Genomic DNA, 12,383 nt, shown 5'->3' with positions numbered 1-12,383 from the left:
TGAACTGGGATGACAGAAGGTGTCAGCATCCTCATTTCATTTGCTGCACCCCGATTAGCAATTTGGGTCGTCCCATCGAGTGCCAGTAAGCCACGGCACTACCATTCAAGGTCCACATCATCAAAATACCGTGTCTCTGATACTTATTCTTTGGTAAAATATATTGCTTACCTCGGTCCCTATCGATTGATACCCCGCGCAGGGCACTGTAGTCAAATGGTAGTGAATGCGATGGAGGTGATTTTACAACGGGTATGCCTGCGACGTGTCAATGAATTAGGCCGACGGTCCGCCGTCTCATGCTTTTATTTCTCCCTCTGGGGGTCGCTTTACTATGACTTCAGACGCTACGTACCAACCAATGGCCTCCACAGCGTTTCAAATAGTGGCACTAAACACCCAGTCCCTCCCTCAGATTCTGCCCCCGCCGGGTGCGATAACTAATCAGTGGCACGAGTGGCAGAGACATGTGTTCCCAAACAGGGTTAATTTGGATGCCGCAACATTGACATATAAGCGAGTGCGACGCAGCTGATAGGATGGCCGGATTACGAGAGCATCGGAAGCTGCCAAAGTTTACAAACAAGGACCCTTAGTGCTGACCTCCATCCGCATGGAATCCTCTGAATGTGATGACGAGGATGGAGACCAGAGAACAAGGTGTCTGCTAGGCCCTTGATGACCATAAAATGACTGCAGTTTGGTACTAAATCTCCCATTGGAGATTGCTAGCACAAAAAGTCACCAATCACGGATCTTGGGGGAATGAAATCCTACAAAACCAGGTGTGGCCCATTGGAATGTCGCGTTATTGATCACATTGCTGAATCTTGTGGCGCATAATCTTCATGCAGGCCAGCACATAGGCAAAGGAACATATATTGTTCTCTTGATTGGGATAAAACACTGTGGTATTCGACGTAGACAACCATTTGCGCCATGGCCATTTACTTCTCAGTAGTAACCGCAAGAGCACATGAACAGCTACTTGGTCGTTCACCACAATATTCAAAGGTCTCAAACATGTTGAGACGTCCAATTGGTTCGCATTAACCCTATCCAATCACCCGCTGAATCTTACACAATATCGCCGCAAAAGTCATGCCCGCTTAATCATTACAAGGCTTGCCGAGTCTAGCAGTGACCCCGGCGTCGTCCTCCCCAGCCCCCACCAAATCCGCGTCCTCCGCCAAAGCCGCCGCCGCCCCCGTATCCGTGCCGGGGCCCGCAGGGTCGAGACCCACCCATCATTCCGCCGCCACCCATGCCGCCGTGGTGGTGGTGATGAGTCTGGACAACCGCTGGGCGGGGTCCCATTCCCATGCCGCCTCCGCCGTACGCTCTGCGTTTGGATCCGCCGAAACACATTGTGATGTCTTTTTGATTATAGAAGTAGTTTGAGTGGTATTTGTAGTTCAGATTTGGTAGATTGGATCCGTTGTGTCTTTTGGCTTTCGGTGTTATTTTTTTGGTAGTTGTGGTTGTGATTTTGGTTGTAGAAGAATTAAGTGGTAATTCTTTATTGAGTTACTTGTTTGTTTGGTGAGTTTGAAGTGATGAAATAAGTCAAGTCATGAGGAACCAGCTTGGTTTTATAGATTTCGACCAACAATAGAATTCAATAGAATTCGGCATTGAGGCTGTACTCAGGACCCTTCGTGCGTCATCCCGGTTAGTCGGCTGAGAGCAAAGATGCCAACCCCAGCACGGCACTGGGATCAAAGACCCCAACTTGGCTCATGTCATGAGGGGCCGCGCAATCGGGCTCCGCACACAACCTAGACTCACGTCACTCTGAACACCGACAAGCCGCCATGCACCCCCCAAGGTTCATCCCGATGGCCTGTTTGTGGCTTAGAATTTTGAAAAAAAGCGTCTGCGAAGCAAGTCCTGTTCAATGTCCAGCCACAAGCAGAGGCACAAGGTTCCGTGCAAGTGCTCGCGCCACTGAGACCATGCGGGTCAGCCGAGCGTTGCAGGCGGTTGACCAATTGGAACCGTCCGTCTTGGGTGCCGGCATTTTGGTGCCGCAGGTCGTGTGCCAACTGCTCCAATAGGCTTTGGTGGCTTGGCCGACGTCTAGATATCTTTTTTTGGGTTGCAACCGCCTACGATCGTTCGTCCTTGGAAAGACGAGGCGATAACATAGGGTCATTGGGGCTCGTATGCTAACATCGTCATTTCCCAGGTATCAGAGCTGGTAGACCTGGCCTAGACCAATGGAAACCAAATAGTATAGAAGTAGAAAAGACAGGCTAAGATGAAAGCCTGCAAGGTTGTTCAGGGGCTTTGGGAGTCCAGACTCTGAGTGTGATTCCAATAATGACGCACGCCGTGATGCTGGTGTTAACGAGTCTTTTCGCCCCTTCTTGCGTTTTGAACTCCTTGACTTGCAACTCTCAAACTACTTGTATTTACTGGATGAACAAAGCTTGGAGACAATACTATGCGTCAATTGACAGAGAATTCTACACAGTACCTAGCACACTAAAAGCGTCAGGGTTTGACGTCAGGGGTCTTTATCTTCGGACGAAAAAGACTTGGCTAAGTCTACAGAACTTGAGCCGTATCACGTCATTAAACGCTCAAGCCGGTAAAGTTCATTATTTTCAGAATCAAGCCCTTAATAGTGCAACTTCTGTTTGACGCTTTCATGCGACACGACAATTCGCTCAGTTAACTTTATCATTGTGATTTTCTAGTCTCCGGCTTTTTTGATGCGTCATACTATAATAGCTACCACTTTGCCTTGGATTTCAAAGTTTCGACTGATACACTAGTAGGAAGAAGACGAAGACTTGAAGTTGAGACGTATAGTAACTTCTCAATTAGAATGGTTGCACGACCCTTGGTAGGATACATTTCATGCTGCATCTCTTCTGCTCTAGCATACCTATCTGAGCCATCTGGAGCTGGAACTCTCCAGAATAAATCTCTTAAGAGATATAAATCGTAAAGTCCATTGGAGACCATGCTTGACGTCATCTGTGGATCCTTGTTTGAGATTGGAGACTCACTGCCGATATCAAAGTAGTCGGAACATTGCAATCAGTCTTGAATTCGCCTCTACAAGCACAACTGAATTCATCATCGCACATTTGTTGAAGTACTCCGAAAAGAGCTCCATTCTATGATTTTGCTTGTAGAACAGCATCTATTCCTGAACAAAAGGAAGAGAGCTCATAGGTGGAATATTGTATGCCATGAATGAATGAATGCATTAAACTAGGACAAGCCTTGCTAACAATTAAATACCAAAACAGGTTGCTGAAAACAAATTTTGCAATTTTAGGTGCCATTCATGGACCCTCAACTCCATGAGAGTTTGGCCCTGCAAGCCCCCCACCTCTGTAAGCTCACCAGGACGTCTCATCTCTGTCCTATTCTGGCGCAACTATGACTCTCGCGTTTTGCTGCACCCCTCTTTCAAAGCCCTTCCCACTCCCGGTGAGGCCCTCGTGTTTCCACAATCTCTTTGTTTGTAATCGCGAGATACTCTTCATTCTGCTGGAAGAATTGCTTGATGCTCTTGACGTCTGTCTGCTTTCCAGCCTCGTGGTTCTCTTCCAAAGTCTTGAGCATGGCCTTCAGGCGTTCCTGCACTACTTCAGCCCTGTACTTGGCCCATTGGTAGTAGAGCTCAGACAGTTCAGAGATGGGCCTGATGGACGTGAGGACGGAGTCGTCCTTGATGCAAGGGTCGCGGGGCCGGAACGAAGTGATCATGGTGATGCGCTCAGCACCGCCAATCGCTGCTAGGGCCTGGTGCTCAACGTATCTGCCCTGAAGAACAACGGCGTAGCCCTTCGAATATGTTAGTGTATGTGCATTCTATTGCAGGGCCAGGATTTTTTTCTCTTACCATTTGCGGTCCTCGAACTTTGAGAACCTCTCCTGTGCCGGTCTTGATGGCGGTTTCGCCTCCAAGCATGTTGGTGGCATCGCTCATCATAACAACACAGACAAAGGGAAAGGCATCATAGTGCCACTTTGTAACTGAGAGGTTGTCACCGCTCTTGGCCTCCACCTTGGCCTTGTCATTGCTCGCGCTCTGAATAGAGATGTTGATGTTGCCAATCTCGTACTCGATGTTGGGAATAAGGTCAACACCAGCAACCTTGGAGATGATTTCCAGAGTCTTCGGGTCGTTCCAAGCTTGGTTCATGAAAGGTGCGTATCTGAAAATATCAAGTCAGAGACAATTAAGGAATATAATCATTGTGGTTATCTTACTTGGGGCAATGTCCTCGCAACTGGCAAGGAGAGAACTCGGTGCTGTGCAGGCAGTTCTCCCACACCTCAGTTGTAAATATCTCCTGCCTCATGGTCTTGATGGCTTCCTCGGTGAACAGAGGAAAGGGCTCAGAGGCAGCAACGGTAGAGATTCCAATGTCTTCGGGAAGTGCCACATCTTTGAGCATGAGCTTCTTTGGGTCTTCAACGAAGGCAAGGTGCTGGTCAGGGTTGAAGGTCGCTGACTGAGTAGAAGGGGATGATGTCAGCTCATCCTTGATGATAGGCTTAAACTTCAACTTTGCCAAAGAAGAAGGAGTTGCGGAGATGACTTCGGCCATTGCTACTTTTGAAATTTGGCGTCTCAAAGACAAATGTATTTCAAGATTTTAAAGATTGATGTTGATGTTGAATTATCTGGCTGTCGTTTGCTTGTTGACTCCGATCAGATTCTCCTCTTCTACACCATAAACTTCACGACAACCTCATTAATATAGATAAGCTCGAGTGAGGGGAGGGAGAGTCTAGACCGCGTGGCTTTCACTCGAAGCATAATACTGATGGTCGGTGATTGTCATGATTGGCCATCTGACCACATGATCGTGCCCCCATCCGAAATGGTTTCGTAACTCTGAATCATGTTGGGTACCGACCCGAGAGATATCAACCAAATCTCGATTGGGCCGGAAATCACACATGCCTTTTCCCAGCCCTTGTGATCATTGATTGATAAAAAGCTTTGCGCGGGGGGAGTTGGCCGTCCGAGTGGCTTCGGCTTTGTTGATGTGTTACACGACTAGGTTCCGACCCGAAGGGTGCCTCCGATCCTGGTCGCCCACCCCACCAAAGCCGAGACAAGCACATCCCCTCACCCCTCTTGAGCCCCCAACCCCCGCATGTCAATGGTGGGGAATAATCGGATCTCATCTATTTTACTGCTTCCGGATAGCTTGACAGGGGTCGGACGGCCGGTTACTCAACGGACGATGCACATCCCTTGGAGCAACCTACGAGCATAAAATGAGCTGAGCAACAAGGTGCATTCCGAGATTGCTTGTTCACATAAACTGCAAGCTGGCGAGATATTCAATACCAGGTCTTCTCTCTTGACAGTTTCTCAGTATACAAATCCATTCTTCACAATGCCTCCTTCATTCGGATCATCTCTGAAAGACCCCAGCCTCTTTGTTGAGAAGTCCTACGTCGATGGACAATGGGTCTCCTCGACTTCAAACAAAACCTTTAATGTGTACAATCCCGCAACAGAGGAGTTGATTGGCAGTTGTCCTGAGTCCAACACAGATGACCTGAACAAGGCCATTGACGCAGCAGCCAAAGCGTTCCCATTATGGAAATCACAATCCGGCCGCCAGCGTGGCCGAATCATCAAGCGCATCTTTGAGCTTCTCGTCGAGAACAAGGAAGATCTCGGCAAGATCAACACCGCCGAGAACGGCAAGGCCAAGGGTGATGCCGAGGGCGAGTCTCTTTTTGCCGCCAGCTTCTTCGAGTGGTTTGGCGAGGAGGCTTCTCGGATATACGGAGACATCATCCCCCACAGCAACCCGACCTACAGAACCCGTGTTATCAAAGAGCCGGTTGGCGTCTGTGGTCTGATTGTACCGTGGAACTTCCCCCTTGCCATGGGTGCCCGTAAGGTCGCCGCCGCACTCGCAGCTGGATGCACCGTGGTAATGAAATCCGACGGCCTTACTCCCTTTTCGTCAAACGCCCTGGCAGTCTTGGCTGAGCGCGCTGGCGTACCTCCTGGTGTTCTCAACGTTGTCACCGCGCTGGATAACACGCCCCAACTTGGACTCGCTCTTTGCGAGTCGGACACTATCAAGAAGATTTCCTTCACCGGCTCAACCAGAGTCGGCAAGCTATTGATGAAGCAGTCGAGCGACACGCTCAAGAAGTTGAGCTTGGAGTTGGGAGGCAATGCCCCCTTCATCGTATTCGACGACGCCAATCTTGAGGTTGCCATTTCCAGCGTTCTTATTTCTAAATTCAAAGTCACTGGCCAGACCTGCGTGTGCGCGAACCGGATATTTGTCCAGGAGGGTATCTACGACAAGTTTGCCCAAAGGCTAGTTGAAGAAGTTTCAAAGTTCAAGGTCGGCCATGGTACCGACGGATCAGTTACTCACGGTCCCTTGACAAACGGCGTTGGCAAGGTGGAGGAGCACATCAAGGACGCCGTGAGCAAGAAGGCCAAGGTTCTCTACGGCGGAAAATCACTTCCTTCCGTGGGTAAGAACTTTCACGAGCTTACAATCCTGGGCGACGTCAACGACGATATGAAGGTGACACAGGAAGAGACCTTTGGGCCTCTTGCGGCGCTGACGAAGTTCTCGACTGAGGAGGAGGTTATCAAGAGGGCCAACAACTCCGATGTCGGACTGGCCTCCTACCTCATCACAAACGACTTGGGCAGGTCTCATCGCGTGTCTGAGCAGTTGGAGTTTGGTATGGTTGCCATCAACACTGGCGTTATATCTGATGCGTCCGCACCGTAAGTCAACCAAAATTCATCTTCGTCACAGCTTTGAAATAGATGCTAACAAGATAACGTAGATTTGGTGGTGTCAAGCACTCTGGCATGGGTCGTGAGGGAAGCAAGTACGGCGTAGACGACTATTTGACGATCAAGATGATTGTTACAGGAGGTATTTCAACTCGTTTGTAGGCAAGTTTATGGACATAAAGCCGACTAGAAGGGTTGACTGGCAGCAATGCAAAACATCATGTAAAGAGCTTGGTAGTCAACAAAGCACGAATTATGTGCGCACATAGATGAAATAATGATCAAGCCTTTAGTTTGAGGCTTTCCAGATAAATTTAACATTTGTTATCTACTTTTTCGCCGTCGCTAAAATGCATTTGCTTCATAAACGCTTGTGTTTCGCCGCCATCTCATTCCAGCATCCCTTAAACATAGTGCAAGGTGCCGTCGTTGTTTCCTATTCTCTCGTCCAAGTTGATAGAGCTGCGGACCCACTGTCCGTGGCGGGACAGCTCGGCCTCCAAGCGCTGTCCGCCATCGACCAGGCGCACATCGCGGGCCGATGCACCAAAGTTGCCACCGGAACCGCCGCCGCCGGTTGAAATGTTGAGGTTCTGGCCAGGCCAAATCTGATCGGGGTTGGAAATGTTGTTATGTCTGGCAATCTCCTCCCAGCTGGTGTTGAACCGATCACCAATGTTGCGAAGGGTGTCGCCCTGCTGAACGGTGTAGCTCTGGTTGCCACCACCGCTGCTACCGGAAGACCAGCGGAAGCTCCCCTGGTCATTCTCGAGGATGCGGTTAAGGCTGATGCAGCTCTCCTGCCATGAGCCATCGCGGCGCCTGCACGATGCGCGAAGGTTGTAGTCGCCGTGGGCGTCGATGCGAATGTCACGAGAAGAGCCAGTGAAGCCACCGGCGAAGTTACCACCGCGAGGTCTATCCTCGTCATGGTGGCGATGGTGGTGCTCCTCGTGGTGATGGTGCTTCTCGTCTCTTCTGCGTCTCTCGTCCTCTTCTCTCCTGCGCTTCTCCTCCTCCTCTCTGCGCTCCTCTTCCTCCTTCCTCTCATCACGCTCGTGCTTCCAGTCCGACACACCGTCCTGAAGCTTGTGGCCAGCAAAGGCGCCGGCAATAGCTCCTATCACGGTGCTAGTCTTGCTGTGGCCGAAGTTACCGCCGATCTTGTTACCACCAAAAGCACCAGCAGCACCTCCCGCCAAAGCGCCAGTCAGGCCACGTTCGCCGTCCTCGCCCTCGGGGCCGCCAGGTCCTCCGTAGCTACCAGGAGGTCCGTCATTGCGGTAGCCCTGGTTCTGGTAGGGAGGGGGAGAGAACTCCTGCTGCTGGTGATGCGGGGGCTGGCCATATCCCTGCTGACCATATCCTTGCTGGCCATGTTGAGAGTACTGGTCAGGGCCGCCGCCGTTGTTGTAGTATGAGTTGGCTTCGCCGCCAGGACGATCTTGTTGGTATCCGCCCTGTTGGTAACCACCCGGAGGGCCGCCGTAGCCTCCGCCCTGTTGGCCGTAGCCACCGTTGTTGTTGTTGCCGTAATAGCTCATGATGCCTCAGTTATTAGCTGAAGATAGAGTGACTGTGGTTTGTGTTTGATGGTTTCTAAAGACCAGAGATCTATGTTATGACAATCCATCTCCGGGATGCGGGGAACCAGATTTCCTTATATAACTTTTAAGCTATAGTTGAGCCTCCAACAATGGGTCGATAGAAAGCTTGTGATACCCAAGATCATTTTACACCGCCGCCATAGTGGGGAGAGGCTGATGAAGTCTCGACTCAGAATGTCCGCGCGTTATCCTCTTTTCGGTCCAATCGGGATGACCGCGTCAGGGTCCAAGGTCCACTCCGTAGACACAGCCCCGGATGTCGGCACGGCTCTGTGGTAAGGAAACGAACGCGGCAATGTCTGGGCACTCTTGGGCCCCTGCCACGTAGCTTCATTTCACACGTAGAGGAGATTTTGGGGGCCCTGATTGCCTAAGAAGAGGAGTACGGCAGAAGCCCCTGAGTCTGAATGCGCCACTATGAACCCTTGAGACTAACCAAGCGCAGTCGATCAACCCGCTAGACCCTTCCCCACACAGTGGCTGGTGGAAGCCCGTCGAAAGTATCTGTAGAGTGTTGATATCCGATGTTTATAACCGCGGAAACCGAGATCGGGCATAGTGTACATGCGGCATTCGTGCTGCAGAAACCTAATATGTCGGCCCCCAACAAGAGATTGGCGACTTCCAACACGTAGATGGAAGGACAGTAGAGCAAAGTGACAAACGAGCCTACATACCACGGATCAACATTACTTAATCAGCTATCATTGTCGCTAGCCCCCCTGCGTCATGTTGGCCAGGTGAGATTTGGCCTAAAAACAAGCCGCTATCGGCGCCATCACCTCAAACGGTCGTTAAGCATTTTGGATAAGTTAAGGATTCGAAACAACTTCTTCTCCCGTATAGCGGTTACTACTATGTACTACGTAGCATCTCATTGAGAGAGATTCTGCGGGATAATCCTAAAGTCGGTGATCATTACCTAGTGCAGCTTAGTAGAATCTCCACCGTGAAACCAAATACGGCTCCGCAAAAATGGTGCACATACCTCCTGCGGCCTCACCGGAGTACGAGTTCCATTTGTCTTCTACCGGCCCAAACGGTTGGATGTGAGGCCCATTTATGATGCACATGATGCCATCGGTCATACGCTTGCATTGCCTTCTTCTGATTGTTTACCAACTCAGCCTTTGGGCCGCTTGGCTTTTGCAGATGGTGTGGATGTTGGATAAGCACATAGCGACAACCCCGACCAGATGTCCGGTCAAGATGTGAATCCGGCGCGGGACATGCCTGCGGGATGCCGGATGCATCCCCTATTCATTTTTCTGAACTCCCGGGTGCAATGTCATCGAGCTCTGCATTCAAATCAGACCGCAAGAAGTCATACATTTGATACTCTCTGAATTCTAGCATCGTTCCGTACAATCGTTTGTCACCAAGTTCAGTCTTGATGCACCAGCTAATCCGCAGGCTTTCAGTGCAATGTCTTACCTATTTATTCGATGCACTACGCCAAGAAGTAAGCCCCACAATCCGGTCATGTTCCTAAGATTGTCGGAGATGAACTAATGCCTCAAAACCTGGGGGATTTGAGAAATTTGTACAGACTCTTCGAAGTATTCCATGTATCATGTAGAGATGGCTCAATACCATCGAAGATTTGATTTCCTAACTTTAGCGCTCCCCAGAATTATGGCACGAACATGATTTGGTGAATGCTTCACTTGGGTAGAGATGGCAGAAGAGCCAAAAACTGCGTCAGGAAGTTTGCTTTTGTCCGGGGCTGAGTTTTTCCCTTGCTCATCCGGGGGTTTGGAGGGAAGATGACATGTCAGGTCCGACACATGCACAAAGTGACTTGGACTGCATTTGTTTGCATTCTACAGATATCCCTACTGAGTCATCAAGCTAAAGTGGTGTCTGCGCATGGCTGCCGACTGATCAACCTTCTCAGTAGCTCTCTCAGGGTGAGCATCCTTCCGGCTGGGGACCTAGTTCTCAACCAGCTTAGGCCGAACCATTCGACGACCGACCAAATTTCAAGTCAACTTTCAGCATTTGTGCCATTCTCCTGCGAATTCCAACTTCCTCTCGATCAGCCATCGATGCCTCATGCTCATCGACCGCCGGACGAATCCAAACCAAATCGGCATGCTCAGGCTCGACGAATTTCGTGCGCCTGAATAGCTTCCACCCGCAAAAAAGACAGACAGCGAGAAGCGCCATTGTGTAGTTGCTAAAGAAGGAACCAATGTCCCATCGGCCGGGGAGGAAAATAGCATAGCCGTAGAAGATCTCCACTCCGATGAGCCACACCAATGCGATATAGGTACCGTAGGGCTGCAGGTAGCCACAGTAAGGAAGGTCAGATCTGTTGAAGTTTTGTGCGCTGAGAGCTCGGTAGAAGAAGAGGTAGTTGACGCAGATGACGATGTATGTCACCAGAGTTCCGCCAGTGATCAGGTTTGTAAGCCTTCTTCAGTTAGCAACTGTTGTCATTCTTGGGCAAATGTTTCGGTGCCTGAGGAGAAAGATTTAGGCTTACCAGGTCAAAACGGTAATCGAACCACTTCCCAACTTCAAATAAGAAAGGCAGGCAAATGCGACAGAAACTAGTAAGCAATAAACGGGAACGCCCTGCTTGGTGCATTTGGTGAAGATCTTGGGGGCGTGTCCGTTGAGTGCAAGTCCGTACAAGCTGCGGGAAGAGCAGTAGACATAGGCGTTACCAGCAGAGTAAATACTGGTCAGAAGTAAGGCATTAACGATATGAGGAAGTACTCCAATGTTCATGTTCTTCATGGCGATAACAAAGGGCGAGGCAGCACCAGTGCCCGTCTCTCCGTTACTCAAGACACTCAGCAACGTAGGGTCGTTGGCTGGAAGAACAATTCCAACGCACAAAGCGCCTCCGATAAAAAAGATACCGAAGCGCCAGTACACCGACTTGAACGCCGATTTCATGGTCTTTCGCGGCTGTTGAGCTTCTCCGGCGACAGTAGCTAGATATTCGGGTCCAACGATCGTGAAGGCGGCTTGCCATAGCGCGGCAAGAAAACCATGGAAGCGTCCCAAGTCGCCCTTATCGATATATTCGACAAAGGGGGCCTGATGAAACGGTTATTCACAATCCAGATTTTAACGGTCAAAATGGAACAAGATAGATATAAATCTTACCGGCTTAGACCAGTTTCTGAAACCGTAGGCGTCGTGCTGAGGATTTCCTCCCACCATCGTGATGAAAGTGAAGAAAAACAGAATACAAATCAGCAGAAGTTTGCCTCCCGCCAACCAGAATTCAGTTTCTCCAAAGTACTTGACGACAAGAACGTTGCATGCTCTACAAAAATGTCTTAGTATAAGTTGATAGCAATTGTGAGAGTGCCAGACTTACGCGTAGAGAACAATGCACACAGTGATGACGGCAGCCGAAGGAATATCGTCTCTCCAGAAAGTCAAGACCATATCCAGGGCCGTGATTTCGAATGGGATTAACAGGGCTTCAAAAAGGAAGAAGTTCCAGCCTATCATGAAACCCCAGGCTTCATCAACCCAGGCACCAGCGTGGTGTATGAAGGCAGCGCTGATAGGCATGAAAACGGTCATTTCTGCAAGCGAGTTGTTTACCTGTGCTATGACACAAGCGTGTAGGGCGAACGCGATCAAAAGACTCGCTGCTCCGCGCATAAGACCGTAACCAATGCTCACGAATAGAGCTGTTCCTATAGAGCCTCCGATTGCGACGAATTGTACTTGACGGGGCGTGAGATGGCGTTGCAAGTTTTCGTGATTGTGGATGATCTCGCCACTCGTCACCTCACTTGCGTCGCCCATTTTGGACTTTGACTCGATCATCGTCACCGAGGGCTTAGGCTCCGTCTCTGTTGATGAGGAGTTCATGATACTGGTGTAAAGTGGCAAGCCAACTAAGTGGCCAAGGTTTGAATTCAAAGAGTGGTATGCGATGCATGTGTAGTGGTCGACTGGAGGAGAGACGGCATGAAATGTCAGGGTTTCGAGGGGTTTAAGAAGGTTTTGTCAAAGCCACGGCGAATGATATGGATATGGACAGT

General features: G+C 50.0%; 4 protein-coding genes across 4 annotated transcripts; 1 reads left to right on the top strand and 3 right to left on the bottom strand.

Moving 5' to 3' along the window:
• Positions 1-3,426: 3,426 nt before the first annotated feature.
• Positions 3,427-4,574, bottom strand: CTRU02_208160 (uncharacterized protein; the record flags this gene model as incomplete). Its single annotated transcript, XM_036725901.1, has 3 exons — positions 3,427-3,804; positions 3,863-4,178; positions 4,234-4,574. The coding sequence occupies 3 exons, from the start codon at positions 4,572-4,574 to the stop codon at positions 3,427-3,429; spliced, it is 1,035 nt and encodes a 344-aa protein (XP_036582615.1).
• Positions 4,575-5,375: 801 nt separating this feature from the next.
• CTRU02_208159 (succinate-semialdehyde dehydrogenase) lies at positions 5,376-6,922 on the top strand (the record flags this gene model as incomplete). Its single annotated transcript, XM_036725902.1, has 2 exons — positions 5,376-6,748; positions 6,811-6,922. 2 exons carry the CDS (start codon positions 5,376-5,378, stop codon positions 6,920-6,922), a joined length of 1,485 nt encoding a protein of 494 aa, XP_036582616.1.
• Positions 6,923-7,164: 242 nt separating this feature from the next.
• CTRU02_208158 (CVNH domain-containing protein) lies at positions 7,165-8,304 on the bottom strand (the record flags this gene model as incomplete). Its single annotated transcript, XM_036725903.1, has 2 exons — positions 7,165-7,779; positions 7,810-8,304. 2 exons carry the CDS (start codon positions 8,302-8,304, stop codon positions 7,165-7,167), a joined length of 1,110 nt encoding a protein of 369 aa, XP_036582617.1.
• Positions 8,305-10,317: 2,013 nt separating this feature from the next.
• CTRU02_208157 (general amino acid permease agp2) lies at positions 10,318-12,210 on the bottom strand (the record flags this gene model as incomplete). Its single annotated transcript, XM_036725904.1, has 4 exons — positions 10,318-10,783; positions 10,856-11,418; positions 11,488-11,650; positions 11,705-12,210. The coding sequence occupies 4 exons, from the start codon at positions 12,208-12,210 to the stop codon at positions 10,318-10,320; spliced, it is 1,698 nt and encodes a 565-aa protein (XP_036582618.1).
• Between the last annotated feature and the right edge of the window lie 173 nt (positions 12,211-12,383).

The sequence above is a fragment of the Colletotrichum truncatum genome (assembly GCF_014235925.2).
Source record: "Colletotrichum truncatum strain CMES1059 chromosome Unknown Contig_0005, whole genome shotgun sequence".
Lineage (NCBI taxonomy): Eukaryota > Fungi > Ascomycota > Sordariomycetes > Glomerellales > Glomerellaceae > Colletotrichum > Colletotrichum truncatum.
The sequence above is the reverse complement of the archived record's forward strand: the minus strand, read 5'-3'. Positions and strand labels throughout refer to the sequence as shown.